The sequence below is a fragment of the Stenella coeruleoalba genome, assembly GCF_951394435.1.
Source record: "Stenella coeruleoalba genome assembly, chromosome: 6".
Taxonomy (NCBI): Eukaryota; Metazoa; Chordata; class Mammalia; order Artiodactyla; family Delphinidae; genus Stenella; species Stenella coeruleoalba.
Window position 1 is genome coordinate 65,907,668 of NC_137151.1, and position 22,616 is coordinate 65,930,283.

Sequence of the window (22,616 nt, forward strand, 5' to 3'; positions counted from 1 at the left end):
CTCTTAAAGCCACAGATCCAAAATATTTCCCCCCAGGTAATAATTTCCTTATCACCAAGTCCACAGCCTTGTCACATCATAGCAATCACCACCTGAGTGTTTAATAAATATTGTTGATGCCTAACTCAATCACTTCCTTCCTGTGTTAGATACATATTAGACTTCTTTCCCTACCCAGGTATTATATGTACTGTGGCACAAATCTATTAGTTTAAACCTGCTTTCGTAGTGCAACTGTAGTCTTTTACAGAACAAGTTATAATTACATCTTTATTCTACTTTTTAAAAAAATGTTATATCTGATATGCCTACATATTCATTTAGTTTTATAGCATTTGAATTTTTTAGCTCCTGGTTAATACTAGCCCTGAAGGAGAGTTAGAGAAGATTTTCATTTATGGTCTCATAAGCAGCTTCCAAGGGACAGCTGATATATCAATAGGGCAACTGAAGGCAGGCACCAGACTGAGAAGAGTAGTTCTGTTTTTTTCTTTTTTAATAGATCTTTATTGGAGTATAATTGCTTCACAATTCTGTGTTAGTTTCTGTTGTACAACAAAGTGAACCAGCTATACATATACATATATCCCCATATCCCCTCCCTCTTCGTCTCCCTCCCACCCTCCCTATCCCAGCCCTCTAGGTCATCGCAAAGCACCGAGCTGATCTCCCTGTGCTATGCTGCTGCTTCCCACTAGCTATCTATTTTACATTTGGTAGTGTATATATGTTGATGCTACTCTCACTTCGCCCCAGCTTACCACCCCCCCCGGCCCGTGTCCTCAAGTCCATTCTCTATTTCTACATCTTTATTCCTGCCTTGCCACTAGGTTCATCAGTACCTTTTTTTTTTTTAGATCCCATATATATGTGTTAGCATACGGTATTTGTTTTACTCTTTCTGACTGACCTCACTCTGTATGACAGACTCTAGGTCCATCCACCTCACTACAAATAACTCAATTTCGTTACTTTTTATGGCTGAGTAATATTCCATTGTATATATGTGCCACATCTTCTTTATCCATTCATCTGTCGATGGACACTTAGGTTGCTTCCATGTCCTGGCTATTGTAAATAGTGCTGCAATGAACATTGTGGTACATGTCTCTTTTTAAATTATGGTTTTCTCAGGGTATATGCCCAGTAGTGGGATTGCTGAGTCATATGGTAGTTCTGTTTTTAGTTTTTTAAGGAAACTCCATACTGTTCTCCATAGTGGTTGTATCAATTTACATTCCCACAGTAGTTCTGTTAATAGTGTGATAATGGGACTGGAATTTATAGCCACTTTCTGCCCCTATTATGAGATATGCTTTTTTTTTTTTCCAGAATATTAGAGGGAGAGTCCTTTACTGACCTAATAACCTCACAGTACATCTTTAGATGAGACCAGTTGTAGGGAATATATAAATAATAATTAATTGCCTTAACTCTTTTACCTTATACCCTATCATTTTGTGCTCCCTGATGGGTTTCTTTTTTCAGGTGGACAATGTGATAGTTCTGTTGTAGAGAGATTTTTTGATGTGCTCTATAAGGGCTTATGGAGTAATATATTCTGGGCCAAAAACTAAATCTATCTTACTTACGTCATACAAACTGATGTCTGTGTGACGATAGTTCACATGGAAACAAAATATTAACGTAAATGTTTCCTAACAGAAATTCTTAGAAACTCCCATTGTTTATGGAAGATGTTACTTAGTAAAAAATTAGTCTTTTATATTCAAAAATAAATTTTCAGTTGTATGTCTAAACAACTAGTAAAAAAATATTTGCAATTAAACTACCATTTGCCGCATAGGATTTTATAATCAGTGCAAACTGGAAAACTTGCTCCTTCACATTTTTTTCTACCACTTTACAGTCATATTCAGGATTTTGTTACATATCAGAATCTCAACTGTTCTCACAGCTTGGTCCATGCAATATTTTGTTATCCTCAGTTAAATATGAGAGTATGTTCTTTCAGGGATTTATTAACAATTTAGCCCTTTTCAGGTTTAAATCCAGAAAAAATATCCTATTGCACAATTTGGGGGGATAAAAATACTAGAGTAAACAAATATTTTGAGGGTCTACTATGTGCAAGAAGACAAACAAAACAAAAACTTGTGGAAGTGTAAGTGTAGGGCTATGTCTTACAAACAATGATGTCCTTCAAAGCATTTACAAATGCTTTTAAAGCGGTGGGACATATACATACGTAATTCATAATTCCCAAATAAGATTCATAAAGCATATTAGTAATCAGCATAAACAAAAAGTACTTAAGTCAAGGAAGGACTAGATGACCATATAGTATTGTACTGTGTACTCAGTCAATTGATTAATTGTCATATAAGAGAAGCTTTATGAAAGAGGTAGATTGTGATCTATACCTTAAGGGATGGACAGGACTTGGAAAAATGGAAAGGACTTGATAGAGCTTCCCAGATGAAGGGAATAATGTGAGCCACGATGGGGGTGAGCACAGCGTATTCTCGAGATAGTGATGATGTGGCTGGCCTGATGAAGTTAAGGGTTTAAACTGGGGAGTAGTGGAATCAAGCTTTGTAAGTAGGATTTGGCCAATTTATGGACGGGTTTGAAAGCTAATCAATGGAATTTGAATTTCTTCCAGGTACCTCTTAGGAGCAAGTAAAGGGAAGTGATGTCAAGAAAATGCTGTTTGGGGAGGATGAAAGGTATTGTACAGCTTGGGAGGAACGGGGAGAGACTGACACACAGAAATCTTGCAGTAAGCCAAGTGAGAAGTGATAAAGACCCAATAAGCGTGCTGTCAGAGAGAACGAAAAGGAAGGGATAGATAAACCGGATGCTTTGAATCTGAAAATGAAAAAAAGCACAAAACTTTTAGATCATGTGGTACAGGAGGGCAGTGTCTGCAGATTAAGTCATTTATATAATGTCTTAGAGAACTATGAGCCCTGAGCAAGTTTTTAAAGAAAATTCTGAAAGTCTTACTTTTTAAAAAAAAAAAATTATTTATTTATTTTTGGCTGCGTTGCGTCTTCGTTGCTGCACGCAGGTTTTCTCCAGTTGCAGTGAGCGGGGGCTACTCTTCGTGGCAGTGCGCAGGCTTTTCATTGCAGTGGAGCACGGGCTCTAGGCGTGTGGGCTCAGTAGTTGTGGCTCACAGGCCACATTAAAAACTGTCTTACTGCCAGTTATAAATGTATAGGAAAATGAAAAACAGTAAGACCAATATTTACTTAGTACACTGCAATTAGAAACATTGGAAATGAAAGTATTTTATTTTTCTGTAAAAAACTTAAGAGTAAACAGTTTTCACCGTCTTCTTTTTGTCCTGTAACTTACAATACAGAGTGATCATCTTTCTATGACTTAGTGAATTGTCATACTTCTAAGTTTGGATCAGCTTCCAACATTTTATCCTTTGCATTTTTTTAAAAATAAATTTATTTATTTATTTTCGTCTGCGTTGGGTCTTCGCTGCTGCGTGTGGGCTTTCTCTAGTTGCGGTGAACGGAGGCTACTCTTGATTGCAGTGCGAGGGCTTCATTGTGGTGGCTCCTCTCATTGCGGAGCACAGGCTTTAGGCGCGCGGGCTTCAGTAGTTGTGGATCGCGGGCTCTGGAGTGCAGGCTCAGTAGTTGTGGTGCATGGGCTTAGTTGCTCCACGGCATGTGAGATCTTCCTGGACCAGGGCTCGAACCTGTGTCCCCTGCATTGGCAGGCAGATTCTTAACCGCTGCGCCACCAGGAAAGTCCTCCAAGAGTTCTTTTAAAATGAAATTTTTTTGCCAGTATTACTTCTTCTAGGACACCATTATCCGCTTTGTCAACAACCACTGTCCTCTTTAAGTCACAAAGTTCACCTGCACCAAAGTCAGCTGGCTGCAGATCTAGAGTCTCTTCACTGGTGGCACTGTCAACATTCCCATGCTCATCTACTTCTTCTAGAACTTCATTCTGTTCAACTCAAATTCCACTTTTGGCATTATCACTTTTAATTCTTTGCTACATTTTCATTTTTGTTGGCCAGTGCCCTCTCTCTGTCATCTATTTTTGTAAAATACTATGTAGATTTATCACTGGAAGACAGGAGGTAAGACAACCACAAGCTTTGTTGTCTGAATGTGAACTGAATAACAGATGCACAGTGACCAATCACCAAGGACTTTGAAAGAAGACACATGATGGGTCACTGACCTTGATGCTCATCTGTTATTTATGTAGTGATTTGTGGACTGAAGAGGTAGAGGGTGAAATTTCTATTTTATGCAATTATTCACAGTTAATTTACCATAGTAATTGAAATCTGAACTCTGTTTGAAGGATTGGTGTTATTTAACAAAATGGTGGTAACTGAAATTCATGCATATTGGAAACATTCAAAGAAAAGATTGTCCATGTATTTTTATACTTGAAAATCTTTTATTAGTCACCTCTTAAGCTTCTCTGCAGCAAAAATGTACACAAATTAGAATTTTAACTGTTTTATGTCCTTGATTCTTAAGTAGTAAAAAAATTCTGAGCTGATTAACATTACAGTTATTACTATAATTGACCAAACAACATAAATATGTTTAAATCAAAAGTAAAAATTTATCAAAAATTATTTCAGTCTGATGAATTGGGCTATTTTCCTTTCATTGAGACCATATATCTTTGGCTGAGTATTGTTTTCTGCTGGCATGAGACAGAGTTTAGGATCAGTAATATTCCTGTTTTTCATTTCTATAGATATAATCCCTGAGAAAATGTGTTCACATAGACAACTAGATGGGAATGAGAGGAATTTTATTATAGCATTGCCACTCATTTTGTGGATTCTTTCCCAGTTATTTGTCAAAAATGCTCTTTAACTTTTGTTGAAAACAAGGAATTGGAAACATTCTGACTTGTGAAAGCACTTGTTACCCAGTCATCAGAATGTTTTCTTTATTTTCCCGGAAGCATACCAAAAAGGCTTTGCCAAGACATAGCAACTCCAAGGCAGCCACATATACCTACCTGTGCTGGTTGTATACTGTACAACTCCTGAGACAGTGTTCACATGGCACTCTACTTGAATGGAATGAGCTGGAATTATGCAGTGCACAACTTAACTCAGCTGTATGTGGTGGCCTTATAAATTATACCTATTTTTTTTTTTACTTAACACCAACTTGTTCTATCCAGTACGTTAAATGAAGTACACAAATTTTCTGTATATACTGGCACATGTACATATATTGATCATGATTATCACAATTAGCGTACCGAACATTTAATGACATAGCAATACTTAGTGGAAAGATGTATTAATAAGGTAAAAACAACAAATAAAATAGTTATTTTTAGAAACCAAGTCTTTTGAAAAGCCCAGTATGATGTCAAAAGGACTCCAACTCCATGCCAAGCTCAGTATCTGCCAAGAGTCTTTATGTCTCATCTCCACGGTGGCTCTTTATTTCCCTAAGACTTGGATTCGCAGATGGCACACTTGTTTTCTTGAACAGTGTCATTAATTTATTTAACTTATGAATGCTAATTACATGTTTCTGAGTGCATCAAATCTATTAGCATTTGCAGTGGTCTTTTTGATAAAGCATGTGGTAAAGAGGAACTGCTCCTGCCCATACCCTTCAGGACCTTCTCTTCTCTTGGCAGGTTGAAGCAGTCTAATACATACTGATATGCACTTTTTGGGGTCTTTTTTTTTGAGATATAATTGACGTATAGCCCATATACACTTTTAAGCAATAATTCACAACCAGGGAACATCAGGCAATGGAAGCAAAAGTATGAATTGGGTTCTGCAGCAATCTGAAATAACAGAACAAATGACAATATAGTGAATTCCGTTATTCGAGAATCATTTATTACATGCTGTTATGATTCTAGAAGCCCCTCCTCTGAGTTAGGTAGAGCCTATATTTACTATACATCAAACTTGGCACCATAGCCACAAACAGCCATTGCCACACTTCAATGACAACCATGGAAAGAATGCCCCATCTTCAATCAATCGCAATTGTGTCCTTGAATGACAACACCAACAATAACATCACTATCCATGAAGGACAAAGTGTCTGTAATTACAGTTAACTACAAAGTTCATGATTTTTGAAGAAATGTTAATAAGATATTAATTTCCAAATTGAGGTTGTAATGGAGAATTAAGTGTAAATATCCTTTCATTATAATAGTTAACATTTATATACCACATCCTAAGTGCTTTCACCGTCATAATTTTATCTTTCCAATATCCTTATGTTAGTTGAGAAAGTACTGATATTTTCTGTTTTACAAGAAGTCAGAAAACTCAGGATCAGAGAAGTTTAGTTAAGCTACATGATTAGATAAGTGGCAGAGAAGAATCTTAACCCTGAAACAAAATCTCATATACTTTTCTTCTCTACTAAACTGTTTACCAGATGTTGATAGTAAACCTTTCATTTTTCTTCCATTTTGGGTCCAACATACGTTCTTCTTCTTCTTTTTTTTTAAAAAAAAAATATATGTATTTATTTAGCCTGCACCGGGTCTTAGTTGTGGCACCTCAGGATCTTTGTTGTGGCATGCATGCAGGATCTAGTTTCCCAACCAGGCATCGAACCCCGCCCCCCTGCATTGGGAGCGCGGCATCTTACCCACTGGACCACCAAGGAAGTCCCCAACAGTATGTTCTTCTAATTGTGCGAAAGGATCACCTGATGCCCTTGACTAGAATGCAGATTCTAGTATCCCACATAATTCAGTTGAGGTGGTCTGACATGTGGCATTAAAATAAAATCACCCAAATGAGAACGGAGGCCATTTATTCAGATCTTGCTATAGCAAGAGAGTCAGGACCATCATTTGCCTTTGATAGAAGCTCAAAGGCAGATAGGGGAGCAGGAAAGCTTTATAAAAGTGGAAAAAAGGGGAAGGTCTCAGGTATACGTTGGAGGTTGTTGGTCTGGGAAAGCTGGAGTCCAGCTACTAGAATCAGAGTATTTTATGTGATTGGTATGGGGAGCATATTTGGCTTTCTCTGACTGGTCCCAAGTTGAAAGTAGGGGTAAAAATAGGGAAGTTGGCAGTCATTGACCACCTCCTTACTGTTCTGGTGCAATTGCTGCAGAAGTTGTGGTTTGGCTTCCTGGACTTCTTATGTGGTTCAGAGTTCTTTTGTCATATACAGTCTGGCCATTGTCTGTTTGTATATTGTCTCTCAGACCATATTCTGAGAAACACACTGGGCCTCTGGTGTTCCTTTCATCCTGGTCTCCTTCCTCCCTTAAGCTGGCTAGACTATAAACTCCGCGCGAGCTATGGACCATCTTTCACCACGCTATTACCAGTGCCTAGGCACTCAGTAAAATCTTGCATATGAATGAATGGTAAATGAAAATATTTGATATTGCCTTTTGTAGGAACAAGAACATGAACTTTGTGGTGTAGCATATGTACGTCTTGATTGGACTGGCTGCCACCAGGAAGAAAGGCTGGAGGCTGCTCCTTCCAGCTACTCTGTTCTAAATACTGTAACCTGAATCCCTGGCCCTGGCTGCTCTCAGTTTTTCTGAAAGCTCCAAGTTAACCCACAGTGTATACACATCAGGCCCAGGGGCTTCCCCAGCACTCCTCCAGAGTGCTCTGCTGGGGGCAGGATGGAGTTCGTGGGAAAGCGGCAACTACTTCTAGCATTTTGAAGGCAGCCTGAACCCCAGACCTTTAAGTTTGCTGCATTCTCTCCAACCCGGACCCCCAATTCCACTCCACCATTAGGGCCTGGGCTGGGGAGAGCTACTGAAAGAGGGAAAAGGGGGCCCCCCAGCCCCCATATATGGTCCTAATTCAGGACTTAGAGCGTTTGTCTAGAGAGAAAACGCTCGGCAGTGTCTGTGTGTGGGGTGGGGATGGGGGACAGGTCCCGGGAGAAGTGCAGAAGCTAGCAGCGCGGGCGGTCTCCTCCGGGAAGCCGTCCCACCTGCTGCCTGGGAGCCCGCCGGGGAGGGGCCGCAGCCACGCACCCGCGCGCCCACCCCGCCCCTGCCCGCAGCGCGGCCCCGCCAGCCGGGAGTTCCCGCGAGCTGCCCCGCGCCCCAGGCGCGTGGGGGGCCGTTCGGTTGGAGGCGGGGAGCAGCCGGGGCACCAAAATAGGAGCCGCTTGTGGGCTGGAGCTGCACTAGCAGGCAGCCTCCGCCGCGCCTCTTCCAAAGATGGTCAGAGGGTCCGGAGGCGCCCCCGCCCCCGCTCGCCGCTAGCCCGCGGGCCCGCAGCGCGACCCGGAGCCGCCGCGGGAGGTGAGTGCGGGGCAAGGCCAGCCGGCGGGGAGCTAGCGGGGCCGGGCGCGGGGGAGCGAGGCCAGCCCGCGGCAGAGGCGCGGAGACAATGGCCGCGCGGGCGGCGGGCCGGGCCGAGCACGGGGCCGTCAGCGGCGCCCTCCCCACACCTGTGCGGCGTCCCGAGGTGGAGGGACGCGGGCGCCCGACCCGGCGGCAGCGCGCGGCGCCCTCGAGGCGAGTCCCCATGCCAGGCCCCCGGGCGGGGCGGTCTCCGGGCGGAAACGCTGGCCGGGGGCCGGGCGCGCGGCGCGCGGAAAGCCCTGCGGCAGCCGTGGAGGGGGCACGCGGATGGAGGGGCCGCCGTCCGGCCGTTTTCCTTTCCGTTCTTCCTTGAGCAGAAAGGCACAGGATTTCCCTTTTCCGAGATTTCTTCTATCCAGTTATATTTCGATCATCCCTTTTCCTGGCATCTCGATTCGACTTGTAAGGGAGACGGAACTCGGGGAAAAGGTTGAGTTGGGGCCGAGCCGAGACGGCCAAGGTCCAGCCTCGAGTGGGGTGACCTCTTGGACACTTGGTTTGCCAAGTGGGGGCTCTCTGTAGGACCGGCAGCTCGGGGCAGATTTCGGAGACTGGGTGAATGGGGTAGCAAATCAATATTTCTTCTCGAAAGGACCCCTGAGCAATCCGGGGGCCTCATATCAGACTCCGAGCTACCCTGCATTGAAATTGACCATCATATAAATTATGAAATAGTGTGTCCACATCTTGCATTTGTGACAGAGTGCTGAACTTAGTCTAGTTTTGTATATTCGATGCTAATCAATCATTATAATGACAGGAATATTTAGCATTGATTATGAGGTAATGCGCACAATTGAAAACACGTTTATTGTTTCATATTTATTGCAGCCATGGCTCTAAAAGGACAAGAAGATTATATTTACCTTTTCAAGGATTCGACACATCCAGTGGATTTTCTGGATGCATTCAAAACATTTTACTTGGATGGATTATTTACTGATATTACCCTTCAGTGTCCTTCAGGCATAATCTTCCATTGTCACCGAGCTGTTTTAGCTGCTTGCAGCAATTATTTTAAAGCAATGTTCACAGCTGACATGAAAGAAAAATTTAAAAATAAAATTAAAATCTCTGGCATCCAACATGATATCTTGGAAGGCCTTGTAAATTATGCGTACACGTCCCAAATTGAGATAACTAAAAGAAATGTTCAAAGCCTGCTTGAAGCAGCAGATCTGCTACAATTCCTTTCAGTAAAGAAAGCATGTGAGCAGTTTTTGGTAAGGCACTTGGATATTGATAATTGTATTGGAATGCACTCCTTTGCAGAATTTCAAGTGTGTCCAGAACTAGAGAAGGAATCTCGAAGAATTCTATGCTCAAGGTTTAAGGAAGTATGGCAACAAGAAGAATTTCTGGAAATAAGCCTTGAAAAGTTTCTCTTTATCTTGTCCAGAAAGAATCTCAGTGTTTGGAAAGAAGAAGCTGTCATAGAGCCAGTTATCAAGTGGACTGCTCATGATGTAGAAAATCGAATTGAGTGCCTGTATAATCTACTAAGCTATATCAACATAGATATAGATCCAGTGTATTTAAAAACAGCTTTGGGCCTTCAAAGAAGCTGCCTGTTAACCGAAAATAAGATCCGATCTCTCATATACAATGCTTTGAATCCCATGCATAAAGAGATTTCTCAGAGGTCCACAGCCACAATGTATATCATTGGAGGCTATTACTGGCATCCTTTATCAGAGGTGCACGTATGGGATCCTTTGACAAATGTTTGGATCCAGGGAGCAGAAATACCAGATTACACTAGGGAGAGCTATGGTGTTACATGTTTGGGACCCAATATTTATGTAACTGGAGGTTACAGAACGGATAACATAGAAGCTCTTGACACAGTGTGGATCTATAACAGTGAAAGTGATGAATGGACAGAAGGTTTGCCAATGCTCAATGCCAGGTATTACCACTGTGCAGTCACCTTGGGTGGCTGTGTCTATGCTTTAGGTGGTTACAGAAAAGGGGCTCCAGCAGAAGAGGCCGAGTTCTATGATCCATTAAAAGAGAAATGGATTCCTATTGCAAACATGATTAAAGGTAAGTGCAGATTGTGTTTATTCTGTAATTTTTAGGTGTTTGAGGTTAGGCCAAGGATCTCTCAGTTCTCTCACAGATAACATTAAAAAGAATTTATCACTTTGGAGTGCTACCTAGGAACTATAGTGGCTTATACAAATAATGTTACACAGAATGTTCCAAGTGAAAATATAGTATAGCAGTCCCCAACTTGACTGAGAGTTATATGATCAGAGTATGCTACCCAGGCTAGAAAAGAAATATTATTTATATAAGAAAACAGTATAATTCATTCTTCTTATTCTACAGCCTGTTTTGAATCTACATCTTGCTTTGAGTCTTAAGAATTTATATTTAAATCAAAGGCTAAATGAAAAGAGAAAGCTGGGTAGTTTTATTCATGTTTAATTTTCTATTTTTTTGCTTGCTCTTGACATTGAAGCTTTTTGATTCTGCTTTTAAATATTCAGCTTTTTTTCCTCTCATCATCTGATCATCTGTCTTTGAAAAGGTCTTTCATTAAAACCTTGAAAGGTTTGGTCCCTATAGGGTGTAACAACTTACATTCTCTCAAAAACTAGAGACAAACAACCTCTGCTCTTTGGAATTCCAGTCTTGTCTTAGAGGGAAAAGGAGAGGGGAAGGTCCCCTACCTCCCACACGTGGCCCACACAGTGGCTATTGGATCTCAGCATCTGTCTGATAAACACTGTATTTTCTGCTGTGTTTGGTACTAGATTAGCCTTGTCTTCCTCTCCCACTGTAAAAAAAGTTAGGCTAGAATCTCACTTATTTCATTACATTTATTCATTGGTGCTGGGGAGGTGCACACAAACTGGTACGTTGTTACCAAATTGGAGTCATTTTATTCCAGATGTTCCTTCCCAGGCCTTTCTGTTTCTTTTTTAATGCTAGTGGGGGTGTGGGAATCTGACCTGGTCTGGGAATCTGACCCGGTGTGATTCTTGGATGAGAACAGGAAGCCTGAGAGGCAGAATGGCCTTGTGACCAGACATGCTGCTTCTGAAGTCAGACTGCCTGGATCCAAATCCTGACTTTCACCTCACTTGCTGGTGAGCTTGGGCAAATGGTTTAATCTCCCTGTGCCCCAGTTTTGCCATCTGTACAATGGGGGTCACAATATTACATAGCTTAGTTCTGAAAGGATTAATTGAGTTTATTCATGTGAAGTGCTTAGAACCGTGCCTGGCACAGAGTAAGCACTCAGTAAGTGTTAGGCATTATAGTCATGAACATCTTATAGAAGAACATGTCAGCTTTGACAGGGCAGAAATATCTTTCATATGCAATTACAGCCGCTCTCCTGCACGTCCGAAGATTGCGAAGTAGTTGGTAGGTTGGGAGAAGGTGGCTTGATGCCTGCTGCAATAGCTGCTCTGGTTTTTAACTCTGCCAGAGCTTGACCCCCCCAATCTACTAATTCCCCCAGTCCTCTCCCCAGGGTGGCTCTTAATGTCCTGACTCCTTTCCTACAAAAGAAGCAAGGAAACTTCAAATATTTTAGCAGCTGTTGTAAACCTGGATATATTTCTGCCTCTGTTTCTTAATGATAAGATCACAATTTCAGTGGTTCTTCAGTTTAGAGTATATTTCTTTGAGGATTGAAATGTATTACTTTACTGAAATGTTGTTAAATCATGTGCGAAACAGTGCTTTCTGAAAAGAAAATGCTGCAATGGTGTATCCACTGTAAAGAAGGCCACACGTGTTCTTGCCTTAGCCTTGAGTGGAATGGAAGACCCTCGTATGCTGAAGTCTTCCCCTACTCCCCAGCTGGGTCTGAAATTCCAGAGTTTTATACTTTTTTTTTTTTTTTTTTGCGGTACGCAGGCCTCTCACTGTTGTGGTTTTTCCCGTTGTGGAGCACAGGCTCCGGACGCACAGGCTCAGCGGCCATGGCTCACGGGCCCAGCCGCTCCACGGCGTGTGGGATCTTCCCGGACTGGGGCACGAACCCGTGTCCCCTGCATCGGCAGGCGGACTCTCAACCACTGCGCCACCAGGGAAGCCCCAGAGTTTTATACTTAAGTTTTGATTCCTGATTATATCTGACCATCCCAGGGAAGGGTAACACTTTTGTCAGTTATGTGCACTTTTTGCTAGTACTGGTTCTGATGGGTGGACTCATGCTGAACTTTAAGTTTCCCATTTGTCTCTAGAAAGGATAACACTATGTTCCCCAGTTTGTTTTATTTGGTAGCCATAAAGTGAACTAGGAGCTTTCCCTGGTAATGAGCACCTAAATTGGGCAGAGTCAAATTTCAAATTCATTTCCTTTTTTAGTTTACGGGTATACAGAGAAGAAATAAATACTCGGCTGTTTAGAAAGTCCTAACTTTCTTTCCCCCTCATCGTAACTGCCCTGCTTATAAACTCACTCTTGTTTTGGAGTAGAAATGCACAGGGAGATTGAACTGCACCGGCCCATCTAATAGGCTAAGTAAAAAGTTGGTTGAAAGACTTAAAACTGACATTTTCAACTAAAACGAGCCTCCTCATCTTTCTTCCTCACGTCTTCTTCCCCTGCTGAATCCATTTCTTCCTTATTTTTCTGTGGCATCAGTGTTTCCCAGTTTTCCAAGCTCAGGACCTCAGAATGAGTCTTGTTTGTCTTGGACGCAGTCAGTCATCAAGGCCCATCTGTTCTGCCGGTGTCTCATATCTTGGTATCCTTCCCTCTGACTCAAGGCCCAGTCTAAAGTCAGGCCCTCAGTACTTCGCACCTGAGCCAATACCTAGCTCTTTCTGACTCTTGCCCTTCCACTCCTGTAGTCCCCCCCTTCCTCTCTTGAAAAACCTTAAAAGTCCTGCTAAATTAAGTCCATGTTTCTTAGGTGGGCATCAGGATCCTTTGCCGTGTGGCTTCAGTTTACCACGTCAGCTTTAATTCCCACACGACAGCCCCAGGTGTGCCACCTGCCCTGCCCAAGTGCTGGGAATCAAACTCAGCTACGTGACATTGTCCAATAAGCACTCACCTTTCCCTCTGCCTAGAATGGCTTCATCTCACCTGTGCCTGCCAAAGGCTACCTACTGAGGACCAGGACAAATTCTGCCACTGCCTGCCATGATTCCCTTAGTCAAAGCAGTGTCTCCTTGCTCTGAACATTCATAGGCGTTCTCTACCCTGTGTTCTAATTATTTGTGTAAATGTCTCACCGCTTTTAAAAAAAGGTGCAGGGAGCCTTTTTTTTTTTATTCTATCCTTCATAGCATCTAGCACAATGCCTTGCATCTACTGTCAATAATAACAAAAGCAATAATAATCTTAGTCCAATATTCATTGCAAAACCGAATGAAAGAGCAATCTGAAGATGTGATTTTAATTAACACACAGGCGTGGGAAACGCTACTGCCTGTGTCTTACATGAAGTTATCTACGTCATTGGCGGCCACTGCGGATACAGAGGAAGCTGCACCTATGACAAGGTCCAGAGCTACAATTCAGATATCAATGAATGGAGCCTCATCACCTCCAGTCCACATCCAGGTAACAATTACTGTCTCAAATAGTACATGATGTTGTGATGCATCTTATCAGCATAAGAGATGGCTAAAAATGGGCTGGAAGTAGAAAGTGCTAAATTTGTAGTAGGCTACACATGGGTATAATTAAAGGCTCAAAATATTCACATGTTCATTTAACAATAATCACAATTAGCTATTCCAACTAGATGACATCTACAAATACTTTCCCTAATGTCTTTACATGACACATATTTTAAGTCTGTGTGGTTAAAAGAATTAGTTTCTTCATAAATTTTTTTTTTTTTTGCGGTACGCGGGCCTCTCATTGCTGTGGCCTCTCCCGCTGCGGAGCGCAGGCTCCGGACGCGCATGCTCTGGACGCGCAGGCTCCGCGGCCATGGTTCACGGGCCCAGCTGCTCCGCGGCATGTGGGATCTTCCCGGACCGGGGCACGAACCCGCGTCCCCTGCATCGGCAGGCAGACTCTCAACCACTGTGCCACCAGGGAAGCCCCATAAATTGTTTTAATGAGATTCTTTTTTTTGTGTTTCCTATTCCTCAGTTATATGCTTTCTTTCATTTACTACATGCATTGTATAAAACACAATTTTTATTGACAGTTAAAAACCACTAGTCTGTGAAATAGTTGGGAAGGATACCTGTTGATTCAGTTCAGCAAGAAATGATTTTTTTTTTAGAAGCATGTTCTTTCTGGGTTTCAGTAGCTATTAAACACTTACTCCTGTGATGTGCGGGGCCCTGTGTTGGCCTTAACAGTTGTCTACCCACAAAGAATGGCCTGCCTTCTGTGGTGTCCTTTGTTCTTTGACTTGTCTCTTTGGGTAGAGCTCAGGGGGAAGGATAAACCTGTTACAGTTACCTGGTTAAGGCTAAGCCATCTGATTAAGGTTTTTTTCATTAGGAAAGATTCATATCGCCATATCACCATACTACTTTGAATCATTTTCCATATAGCATCCAGCTTCTGTGTGAGTCACTGGAGAGCATAGTTGGAATTCACGAGCTTGAACCATCTGAGAGTAATAATGATAGGTAACCTTGAGCACTTTCCATAGGTCAGGTACTGACTGAGTGCTTTGCATGTAATATTACCTTAAATTCTAACTACAATCCTGTAAGTATTGTTTACCCCTATTTTACATATTTGTAAAGGCTTAGAAAGGATAAGTAGCTTTGCCAAGGTCACACAGTTTGGAAGTGGTGGATCAGGATTCAAAGTCAGGCAGTTTGATTGCATTGACCTGTGCTATGACCGATAAGCGATCTGCCTGTCCATAAGGGAACAGGCTCTCCTACTTTTGACCAATGCAGCTGGTTCCACCATACATCATATATGTCATCTCACGGTTCAGGGGGAGTACACCTGAATCTGGTGCTGTGTCTCCATATTACCACAGGACTTACACAAGGAGGGACTTCAGCCATATGCTGTCCTGGCTCTGAAGACATCTTAGAGGTAGACTTTCGTCTCCGAGTAGTTCAGATGTATTATCCCAGACTCCCCGCAACTTTCTGTGATAACTAATGAAATTATAATAGAAAATAATAATAACTGTCATACTGAGTACAGGCATACCTTGTTTTATTGTGCTTCGCTTTATTGTTCTTTGCAGATATTGCATTTTTTACAAATTGAAGGTTTGTGGCAGCCGTGCCTTGAGAATTCTATCGGTGCCATTTTTCCAACAGCATTTGCTCACTTTGTGTCTTGTCACATTTTGGTTATTCTTGCAGTGTTTCAAACTTTTTCATTATTATTAAATTTGTTATTGTAATCTGTGATCAGTGATCTTTGATGTTCTATTGTAATTGAATTGGCATTTTTTAGCAATAAAATATTTTGAAATTAAGGTATATTCACTGTTTTTTTAGACATAAAAAATATGCTGTTGCACACTTAATAGACTACAGTATAGTATAAACATAACTTTTATATGCCCTGGAAAACCAAAAAATTTGTGTGATGCTTTACTGTGATATTCACTTTATTACCGTGCTCTGCAACCCAACCTGCGATATCGTCAAGGTATGCCTGTAATAGCTAACATTTATTCAATAAGTATGTACCAGGCACTAACTATTCCAATACTTTTATCTGTATTAATCCTTTGAAACCTCACAGCAATCCTGTGAGCTAGGTACTGCTACTATTTTATAGGTCACTGAGGCACACAGAGAGTGACTATATTGCCCGAGGTCAGCTAGCTAGGGTTTGTTGTGAGATTCAAGTCCAGGCAGTCTGGCTGGGAGCTCATGCTCTTAACACCTACACTGTTACTTCATTTGATCCTCATGTTAACCTTATGAGTTAGATACTTCTCTGACTTATCTTTACAAAGAAAATCTAACATATGAAAAGTCAGATTAACAAATCAGAGGGCAGTTGTTTACATTACAAACTTAATTTATATTTCATAAAGAGATTCCTTTAAAAATAAATGTCTCGAGGGACTTCTGTGGTGGCTCAGTGGTTAAGAATCCGCCTGCCAATGCAGGGGACACGGGTTTGATCCCTGGCCTGGGAAGATCCCACATGCCGCGGAGCAACTAAGCCCGTGCGCCACAGCTACTAAGCCTGTGCTCAAGAGCCCACAAGCCACAACTACTGAAGCCCGCGCGCTTAGAGCCCGTGCTCTGCAACAAGAGAAGCCCACACTCACTGCAACTAGAGAAAGCTGGTGCATAGCAATGAAGACCCAACGCGGCCAAAACTAAAATTAGTAAATTAATTAATTTAAAAGTAAATATAGAAATGAAGGTCTCATACTTAAATTGGGTATAGCTTGTTAACTGCTTGAAAGAGAGTTTAAAAGGTAGTGAGACTTAAGCCAAAGTACGTAAAGCCATGGCAAATCAAAAAACCAACTAGAAATGAGTATTAGGATTCCATATAGAGCATTTTGATTCACATTGGACATTTTCCTGACATAATGTGAGAAACGAAGTTATCAAATTAGCACCCTACGTGGTATCTTCTATTTGGCTCTCACAGTGTTCAAAATATTTTTTAACTGGCTTGTTACCAATATTTAAAATTCAGGAGATTTCAAATAAAAATCATGATTTCTGGCCTTTAGAAAAATTGCAAGATCTGGCAACCTTGGATCATATTCCTTCCTGGCAACAGTTATTGGTGCCAAGTAGTGGCTGTTCCCTTTAGATGAGGCTTATATGCTCCATTTCACCACAGTCTCTTCCATTCTCATCACATCATAGACTTGGGAGGCCTGTGCTGCTGTTTTTCTTACCCCTAGCCCGGTTCATTCAGATAGTCTGTTATCTCCTTGGCCCTGGAAGGCATTTAGACCTACATCCTCTGAATTATAGCAAGTTATGCCTCTTATGCATTTTAGGAGCACCTCCTGAAGAATGTAAATGTCAGTCTTGAGTCTACCTTATAGATACGTAGCTTAGACCACAAAGAAATGACTACTGTTATTTTTATTTTTATTTACTTTTTTAACTGTTATTTTAAAAAGATAATCTAAATGTTATCTTTTTCTTAATGCTTTTAAGGGTGGTTGCTTTCTATAGTTGAAAAACAGGGGACTATAATCCCATTAAATTCAAGATAACATTTATTGAGACCTTACCTTGGGAAAGATACCATTCTATCAAAGATGATTAATTTTCCTGCCAGAGGAACTCAGTATCTAGTAGTAAATACACATACATAACAGGAATACAAGACAGTCTTACAAATAAGTGCTACTGAAATTGAGGGTAGAGAGAGCTTCAGTCTAATTAAGGGGACCCTGACAATCTTAGAAGGCTTCCAGGCGTAGGCTGTTATGATTTGGGCCTTAAGGAATAGCTACAATTAAGGAAGGTAGTTTTTGAGGAAGAGCGCTCTGGCAGAAAGTTAGCCAGTGAAGGAAGGCTGAAGGGAAGTTTCCAGGTTCATTCCAGTTCCTGGGAGTAAAAGTATATTAATGAGATGCAAGAGGGTAGGATGATAGACTGGATAGGAGAGTTCAGTTGAAGAGCATGTCATGGAGGGCTTTGAATGGCAGCCTGGAGAATTTTAAAATAGAGAGCTTAAAGTTTTCAGAGCAAGAGAATGATGCGTGATCAGTTCTAGCTTCAAGAAAAGAACTCCTTTGAGAATAGACTGGGAGAAAGATGGCAGGGAGATCTTCTAAAGCTATTGTAATAAACCAGGTGAGAAATACTGAAAGCCTGAAGTGGTAGGAGTAGAAAACAGGCAGGTGCGAGGAATGTTACAGATTCACCATTGATTGAATGGTAGTGATTGCCCCCTTGGGTGATTGGACATTGGTGATGAGGACAAGAAAGGAATTGACAGTCATTCTAGGCTCTCTGGCTGATTGACTAGGAGCATTGAAGTAGCAACCAGTGGGAGGGGAGAAGAGGAGAGATGATGAACTCAGTTTTGTAGTGAAATGTCAAGGACCAGTTAGATAACTCAGAAGAGCCGTCCAGCAAGCGATGGGAAGTGTGGTTCTGCAGCTCAGGAGGAAGAATGCAGCTAAATACAGAGATCTGTGAATTGTTTGCTTAGAGATGATGACTATGTGTGGAGGTGAATGAGATGCCTTGGGAGATTGGGACCAACAACACAGTAGTGAGCAGAATCTTGGGAAACAGCATTAGTTAAAGGATGAGCTGAGGAAGAAGAGTGAATGAAGAACCCGGGAGAAGCAGTAAGTGATAGAGAGGGAAAATCCGTGGAGAGCTGTGTCCAGTGGGAACAACGTTCTCTCCTGGCTTTGCTATTTATTTACTTGTGTAATCTTGGGCAGCAGCTTAAGCTCTTGGGTCTTACTTTCTAGCAAAATAAGGAAGTTAGATTAGATAAGCTTTACAGGTCTTTTCAGTGAGAAAAAAATCTTAGGTAAAAATCTTAAAGTATTTCAATGGATATTGAATACCTGAAAATATTGTGGTTGTCTCTGAATCCCTTCATGGCTTTGTTCCTATCACTCATGTAACACTGAATACAGACTGCCATGTATTTATAGTGCATATTTGTGTGTAAACTCTTTTGAGCCATGACAGATGGTGCTATTCCTCCTACTTGGTTTGAAATTGTTCATTCATTCATTTGTCCAACATATATTTGCTGAGTGCTTCCTGCTTGCTATGGACAGTGCTAGGAGCTCAATAAACAAGACACAGTCCCTTAGCATCAGTAGCTTCCTAGAGTGACCAACAAGAAAAAAGGCAGTTATAGCTGAGGAAGTTTCCATCAACTATAACAGAACATTATGTTGCATTTGGGTAACAGGGGAAGAACTACCGGGAATTTATTTATTTATCTGTTCGTTTGTTTGTTTATGGGTACGTTGGTTCTTCATTGCTGCATACAGGCTTTCTCTAGTTGTGGTGAGCGGGGGCTGCTCTTCATTGCACTGCGCGGGCTTGTCGTTGCAGTGGCGTCTCTTTCTGTGGAGCACGGGCTGTAGGCATGTGGGCTTAGTAGTTGTGGCACGCGGGCTCAGTAGTTGTGGCTTGCGGGCTTAGTTGCCCCACAGCATGTGGTATGTTCCTGGACCAGGGATGGAACCTGTGTCCCCTGCATTGGCAGGCGGATTCTTAACCACTGTGCCACCAGAGAAGCCCACTTTATTTATTTTTATACTTTTAAAAAATTTAGATATAGTTTATGTAAAATATTATATAAGTTTTAGGGGTACAGCATAGTGGTTTATAATTTTTAAATTTTTTTATAGTTAAAATTTTTTATACTCTATAGTTATTATAAAGTATTGGTTATATTCCCTGTGTTGTACAATATATCCTTGTAGCCTATTCATTTTATACATAATAGTTTGTACTTCTTAATCCCCTACCCCTATCTTGCCCCTCCTCCGCTTCCCTCTCCCCACTGGTAACCACTAGCTTGTCCTCTATATCTGTGAGTCTATTTCTTTTTTGTTATATTAACTAGCTTGTTTTATTTTTTAGATTCCACATATAAGTGATCCCATGCAGTATTTGTCTTTCTCTGTCTGACTTATTTCACTTAGCATAATACCCTCCAAGTCCATCCATGTTGTTGCAAATGGCAAAATTTCTTTTTTATGGCTGAGTTGTATTCCAGTGTGTGTGTGTGTGTGTGTGTGTGTGTGTGTGTGTGTGCGCGTATTATATATATATATCACATCTTTTTTATCTGTTCATCTGGGGTTTTTTTGCTTTATCATTTTTTAAAAAATTATTTATTTATTGGAGTATAGTCGATTTACAATGTTGTGTTAGTTTCAGGTGTACAGCAAAGTGAATCAGATACATATACATATATCCACTCTTTTTTAGATTCTTTTCCCATATAGGCCATTACAGAGTATTGAGTAGAGTTCCCTATGCTATTTAGTAGGTCTTATTAGTTATCTGTTTTACACATAGTAATGTGTATATGTTAATCCCAATATCCCAATTTATCCCTCCCCCTCTTACCCCCGGTAACCATAAGTTTGTGTTCTACTCTGTAACTCTATTTCTGTTTTGTAGATAAGTTCATTTGTACCCTTTTTTAAGATTCTATATATAAGCAATATCATATAATATTCATCATTCTCTGACTTACTTCACTCAGTATGACAATCTCTAGGTCCATCCATGTTGCTGCAAATGAATTATTTTGTTCTTTTTTATGGCTAATATTCCATTGTATATACATACCATATATTCTTTATCCATTCCTCTGTTGATGGACATTTAGGTTGCTTCCATGTCCCGGCTCTTGTAAATAGTGCTGCAGTGTACATTGGGGTGCATGTGTCTTTTTGAATTATGGTTTTCTCTGGGTATATGTCCAGTAGTGGGATTGCAGGGTCATATGGTAGTTCTATTTTTAGTTTTCTAAGGAACCTCCATACTGTTGTCCATAGTGGCTGTACCAATTTACATTCCCACCAACAGTGCAAGAGGGTTCTCTTTTCTCCACACCCTCTCCAGCATTTATTGTTTCTAGATTTTTTGATGATGGCCATTCTGACCAGTGTGAGGTGATACCTCATTGTAGTTTTGATTTGCATTTCTCTAATGATTAGGGATGTTGAGCATCTTTTCATGTATTTGTTGGCGATTTATATGTCTTCTTTAGAGAAATGTCTATTTAGGTCTTCTGCCCATTTTTTGATTGGGTTGTTGTTTTTGATATTGAGCTGCATGAGCTGTTTGTATATTTTGGAGATTGATCCTTTGTCAGTTGCTTCATTTGCAAATATCTTCTCTGATTCTGAGGGTTGTCTTTTAGTCTTGTTTATGGTTTCCTTTGCTGTGCAAACGCTTTTAAGTTTCATTAGGTCCCATTTGTTTATTTTTGTTTTTTATTCTCATTACTCTAAGTGGTGGATCGAAAAAGATCTTGCTGCTGTTTATGTCAAAGAGTGTTCTGCCTGTCTTTTCCTCTAAGAGTTTTATAGTATCTGGGCTTACATTTAGGTCTTTAATCCATTTTGAGTTTATTTTTATATATGGTGTGAGGCAATGTTCTAATTTCATTCTTTCCCATGTAGCTGTCTAGGTTTCCCAGCACCACTTGTTGAAGAGACTGTCTTTTCTCCATTGTATATTTTTGCCTCCTTTGTCATAGATTAATTGATCATGAGGATACAGCATTAATATACAGAAATCTGTTGGATTTCTATATGCTAACAATGAACTATCAGAAAGAGAAATTAAAGAAACAATCCCATTTACCATTGCATCAAAAAGAATAAAATACCTGGGACTAAACCTTCCTAAGGAGGTAAAGACCTGTGCCTGGAAAACTGTAAGACACTGATGAAAGAAATTGAAGATGCTATAAACAGATGGAAAGACATACTGTGTTCATGGATTGGAAGAATTAATATTGTTAAAATGACCACACTACCCTAAGGCAATCTACAGGTTCAGTGCAATCCCTATCAAAACACCAAGGGTAGGGCTTCCCTGGTGGTGCAGTGGTTAAGAATCTGCCTGCCAATGCAGGAGACACGGGTTCGAGCCCTGGTCCGGGAAGATCCCACATGCCGCGGAGCAGCTAAACCTGTGTGTCACAACTACTGAGCCTGCACTCTAGAGCCCGCAAGCCACAACTACTGAGCCTGTGTGCCGCAACTACTGAAGTGCCCTATAGCCTGTGCTCTGCAACAAGAGAAGCCACCACAAGAAGAAGCCTGCGCACCACAACGAAGAGTAGCCCCCACTCACCACTAGAGAAAGCCCGCACTCAGCAACGAAGACCCAACGCAGCCAAAAATAAATAAAATTAATTAATTAATTAATTAATTAATAAAATACCAAGGGTATTTTTCACAGAACTAGAAAAAATAATTTTAAAATTTGTGTGGAAGCACAGAAGACCCCAAATAGCCAAAACAGTCTTGAAAAAGAAGAACAGAGCTGGAGGAATTGCTGACTTTAGACTATACTACACAACTACTGTAATCAAAACAGTAATGGTAGGGCTTCCTTGGTAGTGCAGTGGTTGAGAGTCTGCCTGCCGATGCAGGGTACACGGGTTTGTGCCCCGGTCTGGGAGGATCCCACATGCCGCGGAGTGGCTGGGCCCGTGAGCCATGGCCGCTGAGCCTGCACGTCCGGAGCCTGTGCTCCGCAATGGGAGAGGCCACAACAGTGAGAGGCCCGCATATAACAAAAAAACAAAACAAAACAAACAAACAAAAAAAACAGTATGGTACTGGCACAAAAACAGACATGTAGATCAATGGAACAGAATAGAGAGCCCAGGAGTCACTTTATTTTAAATATTTTTACTGCTATATAAAGATTGAGATACTTCTCTTAACATAAGAGTTGCAA

At 41.2% G+C, this 22,616-nt stretch overlaps 1 protein-coding gene across 4 annotated transcripts in view; it reads left to right on the forward strand.

Moving 5' to 3' along the window:
* The window catches only part of LOC307187977 (kelch-like protein 23), a 51,798-nt gene that overhangs the window by 12,275 nt on the left and 16,907 nt on the right, over positions 1 to 22,616 (forward strand). For 3 of the 4 annotated variants that reach the window (XR_013828772.1, XR_013828773.1, XM_079924593.1), the window contains exons 1-3: positions 6,972 to 8,243; positions 9,138 to 10,352; positions 13,690 to 13,842. Coding sequence is in view for 2 of the 4 variants with exons in the window: in XM_079924593.1 (XP_079780719.1) it covers positions 7,784 to 8,243; positions 9,138 to 10,352; positions 13,690 to 13,842 (1,828 nt within the window). In the remaining 2 variants the exon portion in view is untranslated. Of the gene's footprint in view, positions 1 to 2,626; positions 2,691 to 6,971; positions 8,244 to 9,137; positions 10,353 to 13,689; positions 13,843 to 22,616 lie in introns of those variants that run through there. The other variant, XM_079924594.1, reaches the window with a different exon arrangement.